Consider the following 23247-nt stretch of genomic DNA (forward strand, 5'->3'; position numbering starts at 1 on the left):
AAGACCGCCAATCATTTCATATGTGGAATCTGGAACCTTTTCAACTTTCATGAGGTTGACCAATGGATCTTTCATTTGCTTGGCAAGATTAAATGAAGCACATAACTGTCATTATGGAGAGCAACTCTTGTTGATGGAGTTATCTTGGTGATATCGATATTTTTAGCAATGTCAACAACATATTTCCGTTCAATTGTAAGATTGTAAACAATATGAAACATTAGATGCACATGTATTCAAAAGGGTACACGAGACAAACCTCCTTTATCTCTTTAATTTGCTGGTCAAGACCGCCAATCATTTCATATGTGGAATCTGGAACCTTTTCAACTTTCATGAGGTTGACCAATGGATCAACTTTGCTTGGCAAGATTAAATGAAGCACATAACTGTCATTATGGAGAGCAACTCTTGTTGATGGAGTTATCTTGGTGATATCGATATTTTTATCAATGTCAACAACATATTTCCGTTCAATTGTAAGATTGTAAACAATATGAAACATTAGATGCACATGTATTCAAACTGTTTTCAAACCATCTCTTATTAACAAAAAGGCACTCCTAAGGCACTCCTTGTGCATGTAATAGTCTATTCCCTTGCTAAAATATCATTACTTTTCAAAAAAATATATAGTTAAAAAACAGCTGCAAATTTACAATTGAGTGCATTCATATAGGACTATTGCTTACCTTAACTAAAACGTTATTCTTCCCCATTACTTTGACAAATAGTGTGTATATATATAACTTTAAATTGGCATCAATGTTAATATAAATGTGCTAATTTCGACTTTCAACATTTAAATGAAGTTAATTTTATTCTTAGAAATTGGTTTTAAAAGTGTATGAACAACACTATTGATACAACTAATAGTTGGGGAAATTGATTTCAAAGTCGAGGGACAAAATTGATACTATTAAATGGCTTGAAAAATTTACGATGCTCTAAAAGTATAGGTTTAGGAACTATTTTTAAAAGCATTTGATAAAAAAAAAATTAACTAAGTTTTTGTCCTTAAAAATGCTTTGGTAACAAATAATCTAAGGGCATCTGTTAACAAGACCCAACTAAAACTAAAACTGTGACAAATTTTTAAAAACCAAAATCTCTTTAATTTGGCCATTTTATTATTATTTTTTTTTTTGGAGGGTGGCCATTTTATTAAAGTTACTAAAAAAATTCACACCTAATGATGACATTGGCTTGATTTTGCCACGGCTGAGTCATTAAATTGATACAAATAGTATTTCTAAAAAAAAATTTATTGATACAATTATACATTGTGTGCTATTATAACGCTAGTGCTATTACAACGCCCAAGGAGTCCCTTTCTGTCATCACTTCTCCAGTCCTCTGCAGCTTCTACTACTGTCTCAAGCACTGTTTTATTCAAATGAAGTGCCTCAGCCTAAAATAGATGCGGGTCAGTGTCAGTGAGCACAAGCAAAAAATTAGCAAAACATACAAACTGCCAATTATATAAAAATATATATGAAGTACATGTATATGTTTGTAAAACCATTGGAGCTTAGAATTAAGCATGAAAAAGTAGAAACACCATGATCATTAGATAAATGGGAGTTACAACATTGTAGACACTAACACACCTGATTTTGCTCAAAATAGTTTGGCAGGACAGTATGCTCCCCAAGCAAAACTTCACCCCCTCTTGGTTTCTCTATATCCATCATCAGTGTCAGTCAGCAAAGTGCTATTTCCACATCCATTTACCTCCAACATTAGTGCAGCTACTTGAACGTGAGAGGTAGGGTCCAAGGAAACTGATGAAAAGGCTGATGAGGTTCTAAAGTCGGATATTCTGGATTGCTGGACTCCAGAAAATCATTATCGATGGTCTAAACCCAACATGTTTAAGACTCAGATTCAGTCCATCGATAGTGATTTTCTGGCGTCCAACAATCCAAAATATCCTACTTTAGAACCTCATCAGCCTTTTCACCAGAAGGGAGAACAAAGTGCTCTCGCTTACAGAATTGATGGTCTTACTCTTAAAATTAAGCCACATGTTTGCAAATATAATACATTATTAGTAAGTCTATGTCCAATAATCTGTACTAGATTGTGGTACAACTAAAATGTTGCACTCCCTCAGGCAATTGTACTGCTGACTGCCAATAGCTTCATATATTGTTTGCTGATAGAATCAACTGCATTAAGATATACAAGAGCAATAGCTTTTAGTTAGAATAAGTTGTTAACCTGCATTTTTTTCCTGTGTCATCCTTACAAAGGCAATAGCAGTGCAGCTTAAAGAAAACATAAGTTAAATATCTAAAATAGACATGCAAATTTTTTAGCAGACGTACCAAAAGGTTTTGAGGTTTAATGTCCCGATGACATACTCCAATGCAGCGATGAATATATGATAAGGCCCTAAAGATCTGCAAAGCATAAAGATATATTAGAATCTAAGCAAGAACAAAAACAATCAGCAAAACTATAAGAACCACACAAGTTGATGAACTTAAAGCTAGCTATAAACCCTACCTCCCACCCCCCTTCAAAGAAAAAGAATGGAATGTCAACCCAAATGTAAAATAATTAACCATACACAATGTTAGGAGTCTGATATACATCTCTTCATCTGCAGAACTTGGTCCAAGTGTTAGGAGACATAATTAACCATGCATCGCTGGCCACTTGAGTGGGTGTCTTTGATATAACATAATTGCGAGCTAGTCCACGCCAATCACCTTTGCCAAGCTTCTGTAGTCCAAGTAAAAACATCCTATGTTCGTCTTCAGTCCATGGAACACCTGAAGAACAATAACTAGTCATTTTATAGACAAACGGGGCAAGTACAGTACAACCAACACACAGACTGCTAAGATTAAACGCATCTCAAGAGGTCATAGCCTAAAAACCACAGATATGGACATGAATAAGAACAAAACACTACGACAACACGGCAATTACTATATATATATATATATATATATATATTGAATTTTTATTCTTTTTTTTAATAATTCGATAGTTACAACAATGGGATAAGAGATTTGAACCATAGATATCTCTGTTATAAACACTAAGAGGTGCAAGGAATTAGAAAGTGAAACCGATAGGAAATAAAAGGAATTTGGAGCAATGTGAGATCAAGACGACAATAAACACCTACAAGAGCTCGCATAATTTATAGCCACAACTGCTCTAAATGAGTGGTTAAGTAATTGGTAAACAGTAAGACAGCGATTAACACCAATTGCTATACCAGGCCAAGAGAGAGAGAGGTTGATCTAAAGGTCGACCCATTGAGTAAGAATTTGGAAGAAGTAGAGTGTCGCATCCTTTCCAAGCTTTAATCGAGTAGACAGCCATGTACTAGAAGAGGAAAAAAGAGATCAACAATGAAATCGGAACTGATCTAACTGTTCTGAGTGGATGGAGATCAAATGGGAGAGAGCAGATCACATGTCAAATCTGAGAAGTATCCTCTTTCTTCTCCTTGAGACTGTAAGATATTTACATTGACCTTCACTAAACTGCAACCTCAGTGGAGTTGAATCCTGACATGAGGAAATTTCTTCCTTAACGGTTTTCTGTGCCTTCAACAAACAGAAGATTTGGATGAAATGCTGGCTGGATCACAAGAATCGCAAGAAAGCATAAGTGACATTGCCGAAGACTGCTAGTCCCATCATCTTTTACTGCAAGACTATTCAAGTGGAAGGCTTGTAAAGCATACTTCTACAACCCTTAACCATAGAAATTTCTTCTCATAAACTAACACCACCTTCAATGAGTTTAGTTTTTACTTTTTATCATACCAAGCCACTTGTCACAATGCAGTCAGACTTTGGCTTGCACATGTGCCAAATTTTCTCATAAGCTCTAGACTCTCTGCAATAGTAGACCCCGCAGTCCCAACAAAACCAAGTGAAGCGCAGCTGCAAAAAGCTTCCTCTATGAATAGAAGTACATCAGGTAATCTCTCAGAAGGGCAATGGTTTTTTTAGTCCACCCATGCTCTCTGGAACAAATGCAAACCTCAGGCTATGCTTAGCAGCCACAACTTTTTTGGATGTTTTTATTACTAACTCATCTTCTTCTCTCAGAAAATGCAGATTAAAATGATGTGAATCTCTAGCCAAATCCCCCAAGTAACTTCCAGTCCAATTACCTTCGGGAAGATCAGTCCTCACAAAAATATGAATAGGGAGTGGACTCTGTCCCAAAGATTCTACTTTCTGTTTTAAACTCAGAAAAGTAGCTTTCCAATGATTCTTGAACTGCCCATCTAACAATCTGAGCTGTGCACCAAGAAAATGGGCATTTATGTTCTTATCAGCAAACTCCTTTCCTGCACTCAAAATTTCAGGGACAAAATGAAGAAATTCAATAATCAAAGACTGTATCCGCTGATCTCTTGGAGCTTCATGAATATCGATGTACAGCTCTGAACCTCTATATGGAGAGGTGAAAAGACTTCCAAATGCCAGCAGAGTGGCTGATTCAACTGCAGAACTTGGTCCAAGAGTCTGATATACATCTCTTCATCTGTTGAGGGAGTTTCAAGAATATATTAATTGGTTGACTCAATATGAATACTTAGAAAGGGAAAACAAATCACAATGTATGTTTCTGTATGTGAACAATTTCAAGGATGAACTTAATGAAATTCCCACCCAGATAATAACATCTAACCCATCTTGAAAAATACCATGATATGAAACTTAGAGACATAAATTCATACTCGCTAATATTAAAATAAAAACTAACATGACTTAGAGTTATACACACACACAAACATTGAAATTTTTAGAGGTTTGGCCAAAAAAAAAAGAGCTGCACCTCCCCACTTCCAAAAGAGCTGGCCCCCCAAGGTCACAACAAATATTTAGGGATTTATTTTCAAAGTTAAAATGAAACTATTCTCTCAGAGAAAGAGAGATACAGCTACACTATTGCACCCCTTATTTCTCACTAAATCAACTAACGCCCGTGGTGCCAAGGAGCCAATGAATTTTTTATTGAAAATTTAGTAATTATATTGAAAAGGAAATTGCTTGCACTACAAAGGTAAATTTTATGCTATGACAAATCATCGTTAAGCACGACTTTGAAAGGAGATGTTACCTAAACATGGAGTATTACCTAAACCATCACACTAAGAACCATATAAATCTGTTGGAATATCTACCTCCAGCTAATCGGATTATTTGAGGCATTCACCTAGTTCCAATAATGTACGTTCAAACCATATTGAAAACAAAAATAATGTTATTGAAAAGTGAAAAGAGAAATAATAATGGAATAAAGTGTGTTGTTTCACATTAAGCTTTCATATACCTTTTTTGAATCTTACGTCGTCTCGTATAATGCGGAGGAGGTCTTGCATGTCCTTCGTCAGATGCCTCGGGCCCAACATTGTGTCCATGTTTGTGCCCCCCTGTCCCACACGGAGGTGCCTTTGATATGCGTTTAGGCCGACCTTCAGCCTCTGTAGGTAACCCAACCGCCTGCTCAGCCTGAACATGGGGTGGGTCAATGGCTGAAGAAGGGGTACTAAATGAACTATGGGAGGGTGGCTCCTGCTGCATGTCAGGTGGGGTACCCAGGTCAAATGATGGAATGGGTGACAGCTGATCTAATGACTGTGGGGTGGGTGGACGGACGTCAGAGCCAGAACAAGGAAGTGGGGTGGGTGGAGGGATGGTGGGGCAAGGAGATGGATGGGGGGTGGGTGAAGGGATGGTGGGCGTAGGGGCTGGATGTGGGCTAGGTGAAGGGATGGTGGGCGTAGGAGCTGAATGTGGGTTGGGTGAAGGGATGGTGACGGTAGGGGATGGATGTGGGGTGGATGAAGGGATGGTGGGGCTGGCGGATGCATGTGGGGTGGATGCAGAGGGATCGGGGGTAGGGAGAAGCTGAGGGGTAGCAACAGGCGGACGGGATTGACATCCGGCCGGAGCTGTGCTCGTGCTTGGGCCGGTAGGCATAGCTGCCTCCTCAATCGGGGCCTCAGGGATAGGAGGTTGGACACGTGCCATCGCCTGCACTGCCGTCAGCACCTCAGTAATGTCATTGTGGTCCTCCGTGCCCACTAGATGACGCCTCAACAAACGGACGTATCCTTCAATCTGCACATGAAAAGACCACACATATTAGACCTGCAATACGAAATCAACAATGCGAATTGATAATAAAATAAATGTTGATTCTGCTACTAAAAATTGCAAATTAAAGGGAGATGAAGTGCTAAGCAAAAAATACACGAGGCAAACATCATGCTCTCTAAACATGTGACCAATGGTAAGAAACACGGTAACTTGGGTTAGAAATAGAGAAGTTACCAGCAGAGTCACTACAGCACCAGGCCTATCGATGAACCTCCGAGTCACCCTTTTGAACCAGTCGTGGTACTCGTGCTCTGGAGGCATATCACCAAGCACTGCTTCACAACGCCGAACAAAGCGATTACCCCACTCAAGGATATGCACAGCATGTTTCTGCATCCAATTAACACCGATCTTCCCCCTCAAATCAATGCCATGAAGCACTCTGTCAGTGTTAACAGCTTCGGGAATTTCTTGGATCATCCCAAATTGACGAACAACACGATCCGGTGTATGTTTCTCTACTAGGTGGAAACATACAAGCGGCACCGTTGCCGTCCATACGGCCCTCCCTGCAACACACCACGGCGGGAGGTCGTCAAAATGAGCTTCATATGGCTGCCACACCACCTACAATAGCCAAAAAAAAGTACACAACACATTACGGAACAATGTTTATATTTCAAAGTTCACAAAACCTATATGGATGTTCGTAAAAGCGTAAAATAAGGCATTTTCATACCTGGTCTGGCAACATGGAAGCTAGTTGCTCGCGATACCTGTCCCTGAAAATGTGGGCGGGCCTATTTTTCTTGTTCGGGACCCACAACCACCTACAATCAAGAAGAATGGATCAATAAGTACTGAGATAATCTTAAAACTATAATGTAATCACATATATTAAATATGAATATAATACTAAAAGCTGAAACCTAGCAATTAATGTTAATTGGATGTTAAAACTAAGATATTAAACTAATTAATAATATCAATATCAATATAAAACGTATGAGACTGTTAAAACTAAGATAATGTAATCACATATAACTACTGAGATAATCTTAAAGATATTAAACTAATTAATAATATCACTGGAATAAGAAACGGCCCTTTTAAAAGACAAAGCACAAACCAGCTATTTTCTCATCTTCTTTTTCCCTCAGATCTATTATGAAGTTTAATTTCAACCTAAAAATTATTTATAACTTATTTTAGGTAAGCTTTGGGTGCAAGTCCCGTGTACTAGAGGTTCCTCTTTATTGAATAAATTTTCTTTATCTTTAAACAAATAAAAACTGTTGTGTTAACTTTAGTTTGATGACTAATTTCATTAAATGATGTAGCTAGGAAAAATGGGAAAGGATCCAAATCTGAGCTGACAGATTTGGACAGCAAGTTGTGAATAGATGGCGTTAATGGTGTAGAAAAGGCATAGGATTTTAGATTTGGAGGACAGCAAAGGGAGAAAACTTGATTTTAGATTTGGAGGACAAGAAAGGGAGAAAACTTGAGGATTCGGGGGCTGCTCTCAGTGCCAGCCCTTCCACTAGGCCAATTAGGCAATGGCCTAAGGCCCCTAGTGGAAGGAGGCCCCAAAATTTTGGAAAAAAATGGGTAGTATATATAGCCTGAAAAATTAAACTTCACCCCAACATATCAACAAATTATTTTTGGCCCCTACTGAATCTTGGAAAATAAATAAAGAAATAAATAAAATCTGCTCCATCCTTTTGACCCAACAAGAAGAAAATCTTCTGGTCTAAACAAATCAGTTGTCTAAAAAATAAAGTCATTTAGCCTCTAGACAAACCAAAATTAACAACAAGATAGGTCTAAAAAAATTACACACAAAACAATTACAAATAAAAAACCCCAAATCCCAAATTTTTTTACCTGTATTGTTTCTCTCTCTGTCTTTCTCTCTTAGCTCTGCTTTAGCAATTTGCATAATCTTATTCTTCCTCTTCACTAGTCACTACTGACCCAATTTGAATCCCTTCTGTTGGTGGCTTGGTGTCATACCTTCACTTTTCTGTCTGATCTATTGTTCACACTCACACACTAGTAGAATTGGCTGAGGTATGACCTTCTCTTCTCTAGTTTGAGTTTATTTTCCTCTCTCTTCTCTGATTTAAGATTTGATATCTCTTTGACACACTCTTTCTTTGCTGCCCCTAGTCTTGACTCTTGTATTTTGGGTTCACTGCTTTTATTTTTTTCTAATACAATATTTTAAATCTGGGCTGTGGTTGACGTTGCTATTAATAAGACTTGTGGGCTGGAGTTTTGGTTTTACTCTTACTATATATTTTATTTAATCTTGCGTTTTATGTATTTTTTTAATGGGAGTGTTTTATTTTTATTCCAAATCTTGCGTTTTGGACCTTTTACTGTGTATTACTGCAACAAAAGACTTCAATCCAAAAAAATAAAAACATTGGAACACGTAAAACAAAAAACAAAAGTAAATAATAGTACTAAAGGATTATCAAAAAAAAAAAAAAAGGATGCATCTCAAAAAAGAAATGTTGGGAAAACTGGAATACAAAAATTTAATTAGATAGTTTGCATCTCAAGGGCAAGAAAAATAAATTTAAATCAAATATTTTATGATATAAAAATATTAATTTTATTAATATGTAAATATAAAAAAGGCCTGTTTTAATCGTTCGCCTAAGGCTTCAAAATGTCTAGGGCCGGCACTGGCTGCTCTATTCTGTGAACAGTGTTTTTGGGGTTTTGAAAGTTTTAGAGAGCAATTTGATGAATAGCTGTTTTTGTGAACCCTTTTATGATATTGTGGGGAACTCACCAGTTTCAGACGGCCTCTTTTAGTTGTGTTGATATTTGGATGAAATATAGATTAGTCATGGTCACTATAATCTATAAGAAAGCGATGTTGATTATTATCAGAATACAGATCCCAAGTGTTGATTATTATTAGACTACACATGCAAAGTGTTGATTACTATCTGAATGCACATGCAAATTATGGAGATTTTAAGACATTGAATTAACAAACTCCTGGGCTTTGCCTTTTGATTTTGACCCTGCTTGTTCTTTAACTTAGACGTCTTGAATGCTTAACAGTTCTGTTTGTTATGTTCAACTACTGTAGCGGAATAGCTTGTACTCATGAGTCTTTTGGCATTGCAGTTTTACTTTTTTTTCTTTATTGCACTTACAAAAAATTTCTGTAACAGGTGTCTGGTCGCTGAGATCGGATCAGTTTTCATTTGCTATTGTACTTATAGGGCTCATAAGTAAACGTGCCTTTAGTGGGGAGAATTGGAAAGATGAAACAGAAAAACCTCTGATCTGGGCTTCGGATCAATACCATATGAAATTGAAGTCTGGCTTCCAGCCAAATGACTGTCATCTTGTTACACGAGTAATAGTTTAGAGGGCGACCGCGCGCCAGGGGGTGGGGAAGGGGGTGTAAAAGTGTGCATTCCCATAGTTTTAGAGGGTCTAAGTTTAAAATGTGATATAGTTTAAAGGGGGGTAAAGTGTACTTTCTCCTTACTCTTTAAAAACATCCATATTAGATTATCTACTCTAAAAATTTATTTCAATAAATATTTATTCTTCTACATTTTTTATTATTTCCTTTACACTCTCATTCTCTCTAGAACCCTTCTAGTCTATTTCCTTCACACTTTCTCCCACTCTCTCTAGAATTCTCTCACTCGCTCCCTCTCTCTCTCAAAGACCTAGCACAACCCAAAATCACTAAGCAACCAACTACCATCAATGGAGCAACCCACAATCATCAAGCAACTAGCCACCATAAGCCCATTTAGCCACCATCAACATAGCAACCCCACACTCATCACACTACAAAACACGTGGGCTATAGCCGCATTTATTTTAGCCACGTTTACAAAAATGCAACTATAGCTAACCTATAGTCGCGTTTTAGTAAATGTAGCTTAAATTATTGACCTATAGTTGCGTTTTCAAAATGCGCTATAGGTAAGATCTAAGTTGCGTTTATAAGTGTTTTTAGCCATGTGTTTTGGATAGGCCCTATTGTTTGGTTTAAAAAATGTGGCTATAGGACCTGTAGAGTAATTTTTTTTTTTTTAAGATGACATATACCCGCATTTATAAACCGTGACTTTAGCTTTCCTATAGCCGTGTTTTTAAAACGTGACTATAGTTTAGGTCTATAGTCGTGTTTATAGGATTTTAGAAGCACGATTATAGGTTCATCTGATATTGTTATCAAAATAAAGCTCTTTGTTAGAGAATAAGCAATTATTAATGCAATATCACGGCTAAATACTCACCATATTTTTTGTAAATGCTACATAAATAGTAAAAAATAATTGAACTTTGTTAAAAAAATAAGCAGTTACTATGCAATATCACCCCTAAATACTCACCATATTATTTACTATGCAATTAGATACTCAAAACATAATATAAGACTCGTGCTTTGGTGAAGACAGTATGTTATAGCAGTATGAGGTAGAGACTTACTTCAGGGATACTGGACCACGTACTGGAGGACCGTAAGCACCCACTGGCGGGCCTCGCTCAACTGTCGGGCACAAATAGGGGAACCTGGCCCATGCCCAGTACTGGAGCAACAGCAAGCACCCACCAATCTGGCTGGTGTCCTCGCTTGCCCTGCATAGCTCTCGATACAACCATGCAAGGCAAGCACTTCCCCAACTGTACCTCCGTGGGTTGTGAAGGTCTTCCAACTGCTGCACCCACATTAGATGCACCCTATCGCCGGATTTGTCCATGAATATTGTGTCCCCCAATAGCGCTAGGATGTAGCATCGTGCGTACTTATGCAGCTGATCCTCTTCAGCATCAGGCGGCAATGGGTTAGCAACTTCCTCCAAAAGGCGGTTGATGAGAATCCTCTGCCCATCAAGTTGCTTATGGTTGTTTTGAGTTACAGGTCGAAAGCCAAGGAAGTCCCGACACACATCCACCCAAGTTTTTTGTGTGCTCCCTGTTATAGCCTCACCATCAACAGGAAGCCCGAGAAGAACCTCCACATCCTGCAATGTGATGGTCACCTCACCATGTGGCATGTGAAACGTGTGAGTCTCGGGCCGCCATCGCTCCACTAAGGCCGTTATGAGGCCATTGTCAATCTCTCTACCCGGGACCCACAGGAGTCCCTCCAAACCAACTGTGGTGATGATGTTCCTCACTCGGTCGTCCACCATTGGAGGTTGCTTGGAGAACTCTGAACTACGACTACGGCAGGTAATGGACTCTGGATCCTGCACATAACATCTCGTTATGGATTAATATAGTATATGCAAATACGTGTACATTGTATGGATTAAATGCATGTGCACAAGTAAATATTTAGTTGAGTGTTTTACCCGCCCATTCCAAATAGCTTCGGACCGATGCGTCGCCTGCTGTGACAACACCGAGTCGTCAATGGGTCCAGGCTGTGTATAGTCAATGCGTCCAGCATTTGCAGCAGCCATACTGAAGAAGAATGATAAGCAGTTAGTTTCAAAATTGAACACACAATATGCTTAAATATATAGGTATGAGTTAGAGCAACTAAAGCCAATTTGTACAATGAGAATTCAATAAAAGATGAAAGAGTAAACCAAAAGAGACCAATATGAACACAAAGCTTTTTAGACTTAGGATTTTATTTTTAAGGTTACAGTTTTGAACACACGCAGTTTTTTTTTTTTATTTTTATTTTTTAGAAGAAGATCACACACAGAATAATGCTTAGTTACAAATACCACAATACAAAGCTTTGGCAGAATGCAGCCTCATTCCACACACCTAATCTGTCTTTTATATCAGCAACCCATAATTTTATTTCTCATTATATTTTTGGAAATGGAGAGGAGGAATTTCAACTCAATTAAGCTATAAATCTCTTGGCATCTGTCTAGATAAATTTTACTCCTGAGAAATCAATGTCTACTAGTCCTTCTAGAAGTTCACTAAAAATGTTGTAATCTCCAAGTTTTCTGGAATATCAACTTACATTTAGGGTAAATGTAATTGTATTCAACTCAGGTAATGCTCATTAGGTTTTTCAATTAAATTCAGCCCCTCGTTGCGTTACCCAATAAAACACAAATAGTGTACAATTAAATTCTATTTCTCCAGCAATTTTGTTTTCATCAGATAAGTCAGTATGTACACCATCAGATCCATTTTAAGAGCGTGTTTGGACTTCGAATCAGCCTAAGACTTCAAAGACTTCAATACCATTGAATTCATTTTCCACAACAACAACAAATAAAAATAAATACTATTGAATTGAAGATAAAACAAACATATCCTAATTAGGTAAAAAAAAAAAAAAACCCATAAAAGAAAAATACGAGATCAGCAACAAAAATAAATAAATAAATAAATCTATTTTTAAGAAAAATAAAAATGGGTGGAGGGGGGGAGGGGAGGGAGGCTCAGATTCGCCTTTTCTCAGACAAGAGAGAAAAAAGAAGGCACACCGCCATGGCAGGTGACCCTTTTGTGTTCTATGATTGGACTGTCTCTTACCTCACTGCCTCCCCACTGGGTGTTAAACAAAAGGTTCTTATTTTTCACTTCAATTCTCTGCAATTCTCCAACTTTTGTCACCCTCATCCTTTGGATGAAAATGGGCACTGCTTATTTTTAGTGATAATTCAAGTTTTAAACTTTTGGGTATTGCTCATGTGATTTGTTTATTGGATATTAGTTGCTTAATGTGTAGTAAATATATGATTTTAGCTATTTTTAACTTAAACAGGTCCCCCCATGTGTGAATCTCGTAAGTTGATGGAAATTACTTAATTAATATACCAGGTTGATTTACTAATAGTGTGACATATTTTAATATAAAGAGAAGTTTCCTGTTCTAGGAAGAAGTGAATTTCATAATTCTATTGTTTTTAGCAACTATTCAGTTTTAGAATTTCTCTCATTATTAATTCAGTTATGCTGGAAGTTGCCAAAAGGCTTGTAACTTAGTGGCATTGACTGGTCTCCTTGATAAGGAGAACAAGGTTTCAAATTTCCTCCCCAACTTGCTGTAACAATTGATTATCAAAAAAGTTATGCCTAAAGTTAGAAAATATATTTACATGACCCAGTTTACTTTTAATATATATATATATATATAATATTAATAACTTAACTATGCCCAAGTCTTTAAATCTGCATTGTTGATATACAATCTTGATTGACAAATAGCTCTATATGTGACAATTTCTTTGTTTGGATTAAATTGCAAGGCAAGGCAACATGTCCACTCTCAGCACCTTGATGCACCTTTGTGTGTGTGTGTACACATTATATGCCCATATCATACAAGCACAGTGCTGTTACTTTCATTTCACATGGCTAAACTGAGCTGACATAGTTTTCTCGACTTGTCTCTAGTTGGGTTGGCCTCTTATCTTCTTAGGTGTAATTTTCATGTCTTGCCATTTCTTAGGATTCTCATTTCATCCATAGTAAACATGTCAATGCAAAACTAAATCTTGAAGCATGTCTAGTCTTATATTGTGTTGATCTAATCCCAAAATTTTGCTCATAATTTATTTCATAAACAAGCTGTTGTCCTTCTTATTAAAGTTCATCTTAACAAATCCTATTTTGTCAAACAGCTTTTTGTGGTGATATCTCACAAACAGTAAGTCCTTTTCACTACCAAAGTATAATAAGTCCTTATAGCATATCTAATATGAAACAAGACTGCTTCTCAATATTGCAATTGTTAATTATTGATACATGTGCCCAAATTGTCTTAAAAAACTTTCCTTTGTCTTGTTCTGTATCTTATATTTTCTCTAGAATGCATGGACTTCCTTTTTGTTTTTCAGTCTTGTATTTCTATTGTTTCTTGTCAACAATCTAACTGTATCAACATAAGTTTTTGAACCATGTCATTGTTTGACTACCAAAGATATTGTGCCTTCAAGCATTATTATTTTTAATTCCTTTTTGTAGAATTTTCCCTTGCAATTTGATTGGCATATTTTTAATCACTCAGCACATTAGACGGTACTTCATTTGTGCCGGTATAATCCAATGAGTTAATAAATCCTTTGATACCAAAAGGCTGCTTTTTGCTGCTGTTATGTAGTCTGTTTTATTTTAGAAATTACTTTTCTTTCACATGTATGTGTTTTTGTTCATACTACTGATCATCACATTTATCTATCTTGCTAAAAATATAACTTCATAATCAGATTGGAAACATATAGGTTATATCATTGGCCACCTCATATTTTTCAATAATGCCAGTTTGTTTGTGATTAAGACAAAATAATGTTATAGTGGGGAGGCATCCATGGGGTGCCCTGCAGCCATGTAAGATTTGTTTCTACCATTCCACCTTAAAATTTTCAATGGCTTCTCATTGCGACAGCAATAATTACCATTATTCCATACCACACTCTTACTTTGAACTGCTGTGACCTCACTTTAGTTAGGGGGAGAAGATGTCTCATTAGTGCCCAATGTGCATACAGGCTTAATTGTGTTGTGTGGCATGTGATGCATTTAACAATGCATTCAAACTTACCTTGTAAGAGTAACATGAAGGGTGAGGTCGTGGGTTCAAGACCCACGTGAGTGTATGTAACTTCAAATCAAAAAAAATAATGTGTTCAAACTTTCTCTTGTATTACTCATTATTCATAATTTCATTGTTGATTGTTGCTCTTCATTGCTGGCTCTTGAAGCAAATAAGAATTTTACTTTAACAATCTGTCATCCACATGTTTTGTGAGTTACTTAACATGTTCCTATATTATTGTTTACTATTTCTGTTTATCACGGCTACCCAGACTCTTAAATTGAAGCAAGTAATATTTTTCTTTAGAAATCTGTGAATGACATGTTTCTTGAGTTATGGTACAATATAGATGAGACGAACATCATACTGACAGAATAAGTTTTGAACTAGTTTTGAACTAGTTCACTTCCGGTGCACTTGGGTGTTCCTTTTTTTCAATATATCTTATTACTTAAAAAAAAAAAAAAAAAAAAAAGTTTTGAACTAGTTTCATCTAGAAACAGTTATGTGCTGTGTGGGTCACTTAGTAGGCTTAGATACAAAATATTGACTGCAGTAATGGAGTCCCTATCTCTGAGTAATCAAATGATGAAGCATTTAGTTGTAGACTTTTTTAATTCTTCTGAATCCTTGAACCTTCTTGTATTAAAGATTTTATATTATTGCTTTTCCCATGTCAAGCTCATGTTACTCATTCCATTCTACAGTTTGTGCTATTAGATGTGGAAAGTCCCATAGTAGTTCATTGAATAAAATCAGACAATTATACTTGTGATGATAAAGGCTGGGAGATTACTTCCTTATATGGAAATTTCTAGATACCTAAAACCAATTTATGCCAAGCCAGCTAACGTAAACAAAACTTCTAACCAAAATCCCTTAATCAAAACTAAATCTAATCCATCTATTTAAACTAATTAAACAAAACCATTCCTAACCGAAAAACCTAAATCATAACCAATCAACCAAAATACATAACTGAAAAAAGACTATGTAATTTGTTTCTTCAATAGCAAACTACTAAGTGCTTTTTTATATGCATATAATTTAGTAATTTGTAATGGTACGCAAGCACTATAAATATATGAGATAACTATTTCATATAAACTTGTAAGTTCTAAGCTCCTAATAGACAAGCAAATGGGCCTAATGAGATATACAATTCTCTCGTAAAAGCTATAATCCTAATCAGCAATAACAATCTAACCTGAAGGCAGAAATTTGGAAACTCTTAAGGATGGCAGCAACAATATGCACTATCCAAGCAACAATGTCATCTGCACTCACCAAATCCAAACCCAAATTTCATAAAAATCATAAAATAAAAATTAAATAAACTATCTACCACACAATCCAAACCCAAATTTCACAAAAATAAAAACTGAAAATTAAATAAATAACCTAAATGTTAAGTATCCAAATCCAAACCCAAAATTTCACAATAATCAAAACAAAAAATCAAATAAATAACTTACCAAGCAAAATCGGAATGGGTAACCAAGCAAGTTTGACTTCAGCCAAAGAGAGTTTAATGTCATCTGCACTCACCAAATCCAAACCCAAATTTCATAAAAATCATAAAATAAAAATTAAATAAAGTATCTACCACAAAATCCAAACCCAAATTTCACAAAAATCAAAACTGAAAATTAAATAAATAACCTAGATGTTAAGTATCCAAATCCAAACCCAAAATTTCACATTAATCAAAACAAAAAATCATATAAATAACTTACCAACCAAAATCGGAATGGGTATGGGTATGGGTATGGTGAGGAAAAATGAATGGGTATGGGGGTGGTAATGAGAGAGAGGGAGAAAAGGAGAAAGGATCTCCTAGTGAGGGAGAGAGAGATCGATGAGGAGAGGAGCCGATGGCTGGGCTCAGCCTCGTCGGCGTCGTCGCTGGGCTGGGCTGGGCTCTGTCGTCGACGCCGGCGGGGTTCTGTGTGTGTGTGGGAAATGAGAGAGTTTTGTGAGAGATAGAGAGAAATGAGAGAGTTTTGTGAGAGATAGAGAGAAATGAGAGAGTTTTGTGAGTGTGGGAAATGGAAATGTAAGACTGAGGGTGAGAGAGTGAGAGCGCTCTGGTTTGTGTGAGAGTGAGAGGGTGTGAGGTGAGTGTGAGTGAAAGTGAGACAAATGCAATAGACGACGAAGACGTTAAATTTGAAAAACCCCAATTGGAAACCGAGTCTCTAAGACTCGATTTCTGGTTGGAATACACGTGGAAATCGAGTCTCTAAGACTCGATTTCCATGTCAATGCCAGATGGCAGCTCTGCCACATCAGACGTGGTCAAAGCACGTAAACCGAGCCTCAGAGGCTCGATTTAGGGGCCCAAAATCGAGCCTCTGAGGCTCGAGTTGCTAGTTTGCCAAAAAGTTTCAAAATCGGGCCAACTAACTGAATAGTTTGATCCTTATGGGTAATTACCCATTTTCGCCAACCAAAAGAAGAGGACTTACTTTGTGACTGAACAATACGTACAAGCCTTGTAGGTTTGCTTGTTGCAGTAGGAACCTCTCAAAAGTTGAAACAAATCTGCACCTATAGGAGAAAAGGACCTCAGTGGCATATAAAAACAAAAGCAAAAGCCTGGTTTTGACTGTGGGAGAAAGGATTACAATGAGACAAAATAGGGGAAGAGTCCAAATCAATCCCAAAAGCTGCGGCAAGAGACAAACTACATGGAGAAGAAAAAAAAAAGAAACCAAAACCCGGAACAGAGAAGAAATAAAGCTGCGGAAGAAAAAAAAGAAAAAAAAGAAAAAAAAGGAAGAAAGGAATTTTAACGTTAACGTTTTAGTAATGTGAGTGCTAAAGTCAGTGTTATTTCATTTAATGAGAGAGGCTAGCTGTCCAAATTTTATTGGAATATGAAGTGGAGCATAATTGATAAGACAGAAGATTTGAACACCAAGAGCAACCTCGATATAAGCACTAGTTCACCTCCATCCGAAGGTCTGGGTAAAAAACCCTGAAACTCTACCATTTTCTTCACATTTCTATTCCCTATGAGTTTTGACTTTAGCATTGAAAAAGCTAAGGCCAACACCCCATCTATGCTCTCTGATTAAGTGTTTACATATTACGAGTCTTCTAAAACTCATGTTCAGACAATTGGCCTACTGAATTTCTTCCATCATCAATTATTATTATATAATTGGTTTTCGGTAACTTTGCATGTAAAATCAGTGCCTCAAGCTGCTTTTGTGCACGATAAGAATCTTGTAACTCAATTGATACCTAATGTTATTTTTAAAGGAGATATCTAAGACTCAAATTCTTATGACCCCAACTATTGATTTTTTTTATTATTAAAAAAAGAAGATAATTATGTGCGCACATTGAATTTATTTTCATGATTAATCTTTCCTTTCTCGGAATTGGTTTTCTCCTCGATTTGGCTTAAATGAAATATTATTGAAAATCTTGCAGTACCAAACTGTTCAAAGAACTGAAAAGATGAAGGGTTTAAGATTTAAGTTTGGACAAAGGTTAACCAGAGGTTAAATCATGATAAAGTAATAATTATTTTAATAATTAATTAACATGAAAATAAATAAAAATAAACAGGTAAAAATTAGCAAAGTTGACTAAAATAATATTTAAATAACCATGTGTATATTTTGTATTTCCATTCGTTTGTCATGTACCTATCAATTTATGCAATTGGATCAGACCCCTTTTATCATGATTCATGGGCATTTACTAGGCGTGTTTCTACAATGGTAAAGCAAGTTTAGAATTTACACACACGCCTGCTATGCGGGATGATAATAAGTTATTAGGTAAATTTCTAACCATAGATAGAAAAGAAAAAGAAGAAGCAAGTTTATAATTTAATTGAAGCAACATACTTTGGATTTGCAACATATTGCGTTCAAACTTTAAAAAAAAAAATATTACTCAACAAAGTTTGTACTAAAGGTTTACAAATAACTTCAAAGCTTGACTCTGATGATTTGGGTAAGAAAATTGAGACATTATGTCATTCCTTGCAAAATATTCAGTCTCTTGTTTTTGTTTATCATCTGTAATTATTGAAGTGTGGATAACCAATACATAAGCATACCCTTATAGGGTTGAGGACCCTCAGGATTGGTATTACTTTTAATTAAGTGGCTGACTTTACATATTTTATTTGGTTTGACTTGATTGCCATCTTTAAAAAAATGATTATAATTGATTTTCAAATGTATTATCTTTGGAACTTGTTTAGATCTAGTGCATAGGAGCATTGAGCCCCAATCCTTACCCATTTTCTTTTATGTTATGATATGATTTTTGAAAATCTTTCCTTGTGTGTTTTTCATTTAATGTATAAATGCATGGTTAGAACAGGGAATTAGGGATCCACCTTAATATTTTTCTTATCTAAAAATGACCTAACAACACTAGTGGAGATTGATCCATTCGATCAAGCAGGTTTAAGTGCCTAATTCCTTCCTAAGTTCGTACCGTAACTCCAAACTTAGGTTTGGTTAAGTTAGACATCTATGATGTGTCAAAGTTGGATTTTGGACCTATAATCAAGTGATGACTCATTTTTCCATCCTAACCTTTAAGTTAGTAGTTTATTTCATGCCTCTTGTTTAGGATGAGTACACATTGAGTAACACTTAAAAAAAAAAAATTTATCTAAAAATCGTGATGACTTACATCATACCACACCTTGAGATGTTCACACTTACGATCATCGATCTCTTCACTAAATCTACGTAAGATCCTAATTTTGACAATCTTATCTTTCCTTTTTCTAACCCCAAAGATAATTGCTTAGCTCCTGCAGGGTAACTCACACGTGTCAACACCTGAAACATACCCATCCACATGGGATGGAAAATTATTGGCTTCAAAAAAAAAAAAAAAACAAAAAAAACTACTAACTAACTCCTGCAGTTAAAGCTCAACGGCGGAGATAAAACCTTTCAAACACAGGTGTACATTGTCAGCCATTGGATCCCTAAAAGTCATAAAACCACACCAAATGACTATAACACCCATCTCAAGACATAAGCATCACTCTGAACACTCCATAGTAAAGTCGTAAATAACTCATAGCAAGGGGAGCACTCCTGGAATTTCGAACTCATGTTCGAATTCTAGCGGGCTTGGCAAAATGTAACAAACGCATGAGCCTTTCAACTAACTAAACTGCCACTCTTGTTCATCAAAAACTAAAACTTCCACTTTTGTTGAGACCCCAAACACCCAAAGACTCAATCTTTCTCTCTCTCTCTCTCTCTCTCTCTCTCTCTGTTTTTTGGTGGATTTGGAAACTGGTACTAGTACTAGTACTGGTAGTACTAAGCATGTCAATCCCAATTCTTGAGGCCTGCAAGAAGAGGAAGCGAAGGCCGCAGCTTTATGGGTTTCACACGTTTGGAGACCCCGGTTGCCCCATCGATCCAAAAGGCGCTTTTCGTGACAATATCCGGGTGTTTCTTCAACAATGCGCTGAACTTGATGACAACAATGTCCAAAGCATGTCAGCTTGGTGTACTCTCCTTGTGCATGAGACCAAAAGCTTCATTGTCCCTCTGTACACCATTGAAGAGGATGTCAAGTACTCTCCAAGACCCTACTGTGATCACTGCAGATGCGCAGGTTTGGCTCATGATTTTTTGTCCTAATTTGATTGTTTTCTTCATTTCCTGAAATGGGTTTGCTGTAATTTTTCATTTGGGGGTTTTGATTTTTGGCAATTGGGTTTGGATATTTGTTAGGAATCTTTGGTTTATTGAGTTTCTATTCTGTTTCTGACTTGGATTTTCTGTCCTTTATGTTGGAAGATTTAATCATTTGGTATTGCTGTGACATATGTCATAATAATCGTAGAATGTGGTTTGTGAATGGTTTTTTTGGTTTTTTTTTTTTATAGGTTGGAGTAATCATTTTGTATCGAAAAGAAAGTATCATTTGATAATCCCAGTAGATAATGAATGGAATAAGCCTTTGGCTGATAATGTCATTGATCTTCAAACCCATCTATTGCATGGTTTGATTCACTGCAACGGGTTTGGTCATTTGGTCTGCATCAATGGAATTGAAGGGGGTTCTAAGTATCTATGTGGCAGAGAAATCATGGATTTGTGGGATCGGATTTGTAAAAATCTACGAACCCGGTAACCAAAATTCCACACAGAGTTCTTGGCTTTTCTGTTTTTGATTTATGAAAACTCTAAATTTTGGGGGGTCTTCTTTCTTTTGCAGGAAAATCACAGTTGAGGATGTGTCAAAGAAGAGGTCAATGGATCTTAGATTGCTCTATGGGGTTGCTTATGGACATTCTTGGTTTGGTAGATGGGGTTATAGATTTTGCCGTGGAAGCTTTGGAGTGGCAGAGCACAATTACAATAAAGCTATTGAAATTCTTACCTCATTGGAACTTGACAAAATCATCCAAGATTTTAGTAACACAGACCAATACAAAGAAATCAAGCAAATAATTCGTCATTGCAGAGATATGAGTGAAACCCAGCTGGTGACAATCAGAGATCTTCTAAGGTTTATGCTAACTGTCAAGTGCTCTCGTGCTCCTTTGCAATTAAACAGTGATACTGCTGCTCTATCCTCCATATCTAGAGCTTCAAGCAGAATTACTCTCCGAAACAAGCCTTTTGTAAAGGAAAAACCGCAGAGTTATAAAAGGTTCTCGACTGCAATTGCTAATATGGATAGCAGATGGCCTGCAAGAAGACTAGAATTTGCAGCAGAAGTGATTGTAGATGCATTGAAAGAGAAGAAAGCAGAAAGCTTTTGTCATAGTGGAATGACCCGGCAAGATCTGAGAGACGCAGCACGGCTTCACATCGGTGACACAGGTTTGCTGGATTATGTGCTAAAATCAATGAACAATGTAATTGTTGGAAGTCATGTTGTGTGTCGTACAGTCAACCCAACAACTCGGATTTTGGAATATTCAATCCATGAGCTTGTTCATGGAGTCAAGGTTTCTGAACCAGAGGCAGAAAATTTTCCAAAGCCCCTTCCAGCACCAGCTCTTGTGCCAGGGAATGATTTTTATAGTGATGTGGTTTATCTGTATAAAAATGTACTTTTGGATTATCCAGGATCGCATTTGGTGGAATTGGCAACTCAGGCAGTTCTAGACAGTAAACATTTTGTGAAGGAGTGGCCATTCATTGATGAAGAGGAGCAGTTATTGACATTTGTTTGCCGATTGATGCCAAGTTTGTGTGGTATAGGAACTGAATTGAAGGAGTTACCATCAGGAGAGATTGTAGTAGTTCCACTGCATGCAACAGTTGGAGAGTTAAAGCTAGCGGTGGAGTGTGCACTGAGGGACACTTACTGTATCACCGAAGGACTTGAGGTGATGGAAATAGAAGACCTGGAGGAGTTGGAGGATAATGAAGTGCTTTTTGGGGTAGTTGAGTCTGGTGTGGAACTACATGTGAGAGGGAGTGGTATAGACATCGAGAATCGATTGAGTTACCAAGGTGGGGCTGACAATTGGATGGTGAGGTGCGAATGTGGGGCTCAAGATGATGATGGAGAAAGGATGGTAGCATGTGACATTTGTGAGGTATGGCAGCACACTCGCTGCTGTGGCATTGAGGATACTGAGACTGTTCCACCGCTGTTTGTTTGCTCAGGGTGCTGTGTGTCACTTGTACCACAAAAAGCTGAATCTTGCTGTAGTTTCGAGTGTTCCAGTGATTTGCTGATGCCTACAGAGACTTATGGACTGGAGCTCGGGTATTAAATTGGTGTTGGAATGCTACTGTAATTTGTGTTGGTAATGACTAACGTGTTGGTGGGCTTGGGTATTAAGATTGGTGTTGGAATGCTAGTGCAATCTTTGAGTATTGGTTAAGGACTAAAATGTTCTGGTGGAGCTTGGGAATTGAGACTGGGCTCGAAACACTACAATGATCTGTGAGTGCAGGGTAGGAACTAAAATGTGCTCTGTTGAATACCATTCTGGTAATTCATTGCTATTGCTTATGCCAGTTTTGTTTGTTGTTATCATGACTAGTAGAGATAACTGCAATACTGATGTTCAATTCGTTTTTACCACAAAGGTAGTATAAGTAGAAAATTCTTTTTACTCCGATCAAATTTTGTCTTCTCTCTCTCTCTCGTTTCCTTTATCTGGTCCAACCTCAAATTATATTGTGATGTTTGCATTATATTATATACTTTGGATTTTGTTACAAGTTTTCTAAAAACAGAAGGGATTACTGCGTTGGGAATTTGGCGTAGAGCTAGCTTAAAATTTGAACATATTTTGGTCTCTGGAATGACTGGGCAATTTGTGAAGTCATACATGTCAGAATAAATTAGTTGAGAGAAAACAGTAGGGTAGAAGTGTAGAACTAAATGGAAATTGGTTATTTTTTAAATTCAAATCAGCTTAGTCCCTTTCATTTATGATTCAAATTAATCTAAATATGTTCAGTTCTATATACTTTTTGGCCAAGGCCTAATACCTAAGCATTTCGCAGGCAAAGCCAATCTAATTCTAATCATAATTTCATACACTTCTGACAACTGCGGCTGCTCAGCTGGTCAATAGATCTGTTGCCTGCCTTTGTTTTGTTTTGTTTTTTTTTTTTTGTTTTTAATGATTTTCAACCCTCAATTTTATTTTTATTTTAATAAAAAAATAATTGATCTATA

At 36.8% G+C, this 23247-nt stretch overlaps 2 protein-coding genes across 4 annotated transcripts; one reads left to right on the forward strand and one right to left on the reverse strand.

Moving 5' to 3' along the window:
• Positions 1-1254: 1254 nt before the first annotated feature.
• LOC126714111 (vegetative cell wall protein gp1-like) lies at positions 1255-8573 on the reverse strand. Of its 3 annotated transcripts, none has more exons than XR_007651543.1 (9): positions 7974-8573; positions 6823-6913; positions 6318-6710; positions 5314-6104; positions 3236-4521; positions 2576-2762; positions 2331-2405; positions 1611-2171; positions 1255-1411 (listed from the first exon to the last, which is right to left on the reverse strand). XR_007651543.1 is itself a non-coding variant. In XM_050414112.1 (5 exons), the coding sequence occupies exons 2-5, from the start codon at positions 6835-6837 to the stop codon at positions 5193-5195; spliced, it is 1203 nt and encodes a 400-aa protein (XP_050270069.1). In that variant the 5' UTR covers positions 6838-6913; positions 7974-8573; the 3' UTR covers positions 5119-5192. The 3 variants fall into 3 exon arrangements, 1 of the variants encoding a protein (XP_050270069.1); XR_007651542.1 differs by having other exon boundaries at positions 1261-1411; positions 2576-2780; XM_050414112.1 differs by lacking the exons at positions 1255-1411; positions 1611-2171; positions 2331-2405; positions 2576-2762; positions 3236-4521 and adding an exon at positions 5119-5196.
• Positions 8574-19672: 11099 nt separating this feature from the next.
• Positions 19673-22653, forward strand: LOC126714112 (PHD finger protein MALE MEIOCYTE DEATH 1). The gene is made up of 3 exons (XM_050414113.1): positions 19673-20208; positions 20483-20726; positions 20815-22653. Exons 1-3 carry the CDS (start codon positions 19914-19916, stop codon positions 22328-22330), a joined length of 2055 nt encoding a protein of 684 aa, XP_050270070.1. The 5' UTR covers positions 19673-19913; the 3' UTR covers positions 22331-22653.
• The last annotated feature ends 594 nt before the right edge of the window (positions 22654-23247 follow it).

The sequence above is a fragment of the Quercus robur genome, chromosome 2, assembly GCF_932294415.1.
Source record: "Quercus robur chromosome 2, dhQueRobu3.1, whole genome shotgun sequence".
Lineage (NCBI taxonomy): Eukaryota > Viridiplantae > Streptophyta > Magnoliopsida > Fagales > Fagaceae > Quercus > Quercus robur.

What these genes read in the sequence shown, in the direction of transcription:
- LOC126714111 (XM_050414112.1), bottom strand. An exon ending in GTGCTGTAGTGACTCTGCTG is followed by an intron (nt 6,105 to 6,317) that starts GTAACTTCTCTA and finishes TTTCATGTGCAG; the next exon opens with ATTGAAGGATACGTCCGTTT.
- LOC126714112 (XM_050414113.1), top strand. Translation starts at nt 19,914, where the DNA reads ATGTCAATCCCAATTCTTGAGGCCTGCAAGAAGAGGAAGCGAAGGCCG. An exon ending in TGATCACTGCAGATGCGCAG is followed by an intron (nt 20,209 to 20,482) that starts GTTTGGCTCATG and finishes TTTTTTTTATAG; the next exon opens with GTTGGAGTAATCATTTTGTA. An exon ending in TGTAAAAATCTACGAACCCG is followed by an intron (nt 20,727 to 20,814) that starts GTAACCAAAATT and finishes TTTCTTTTGCAG; the next exon opens with GAAAATCACAGTTGAGGATG.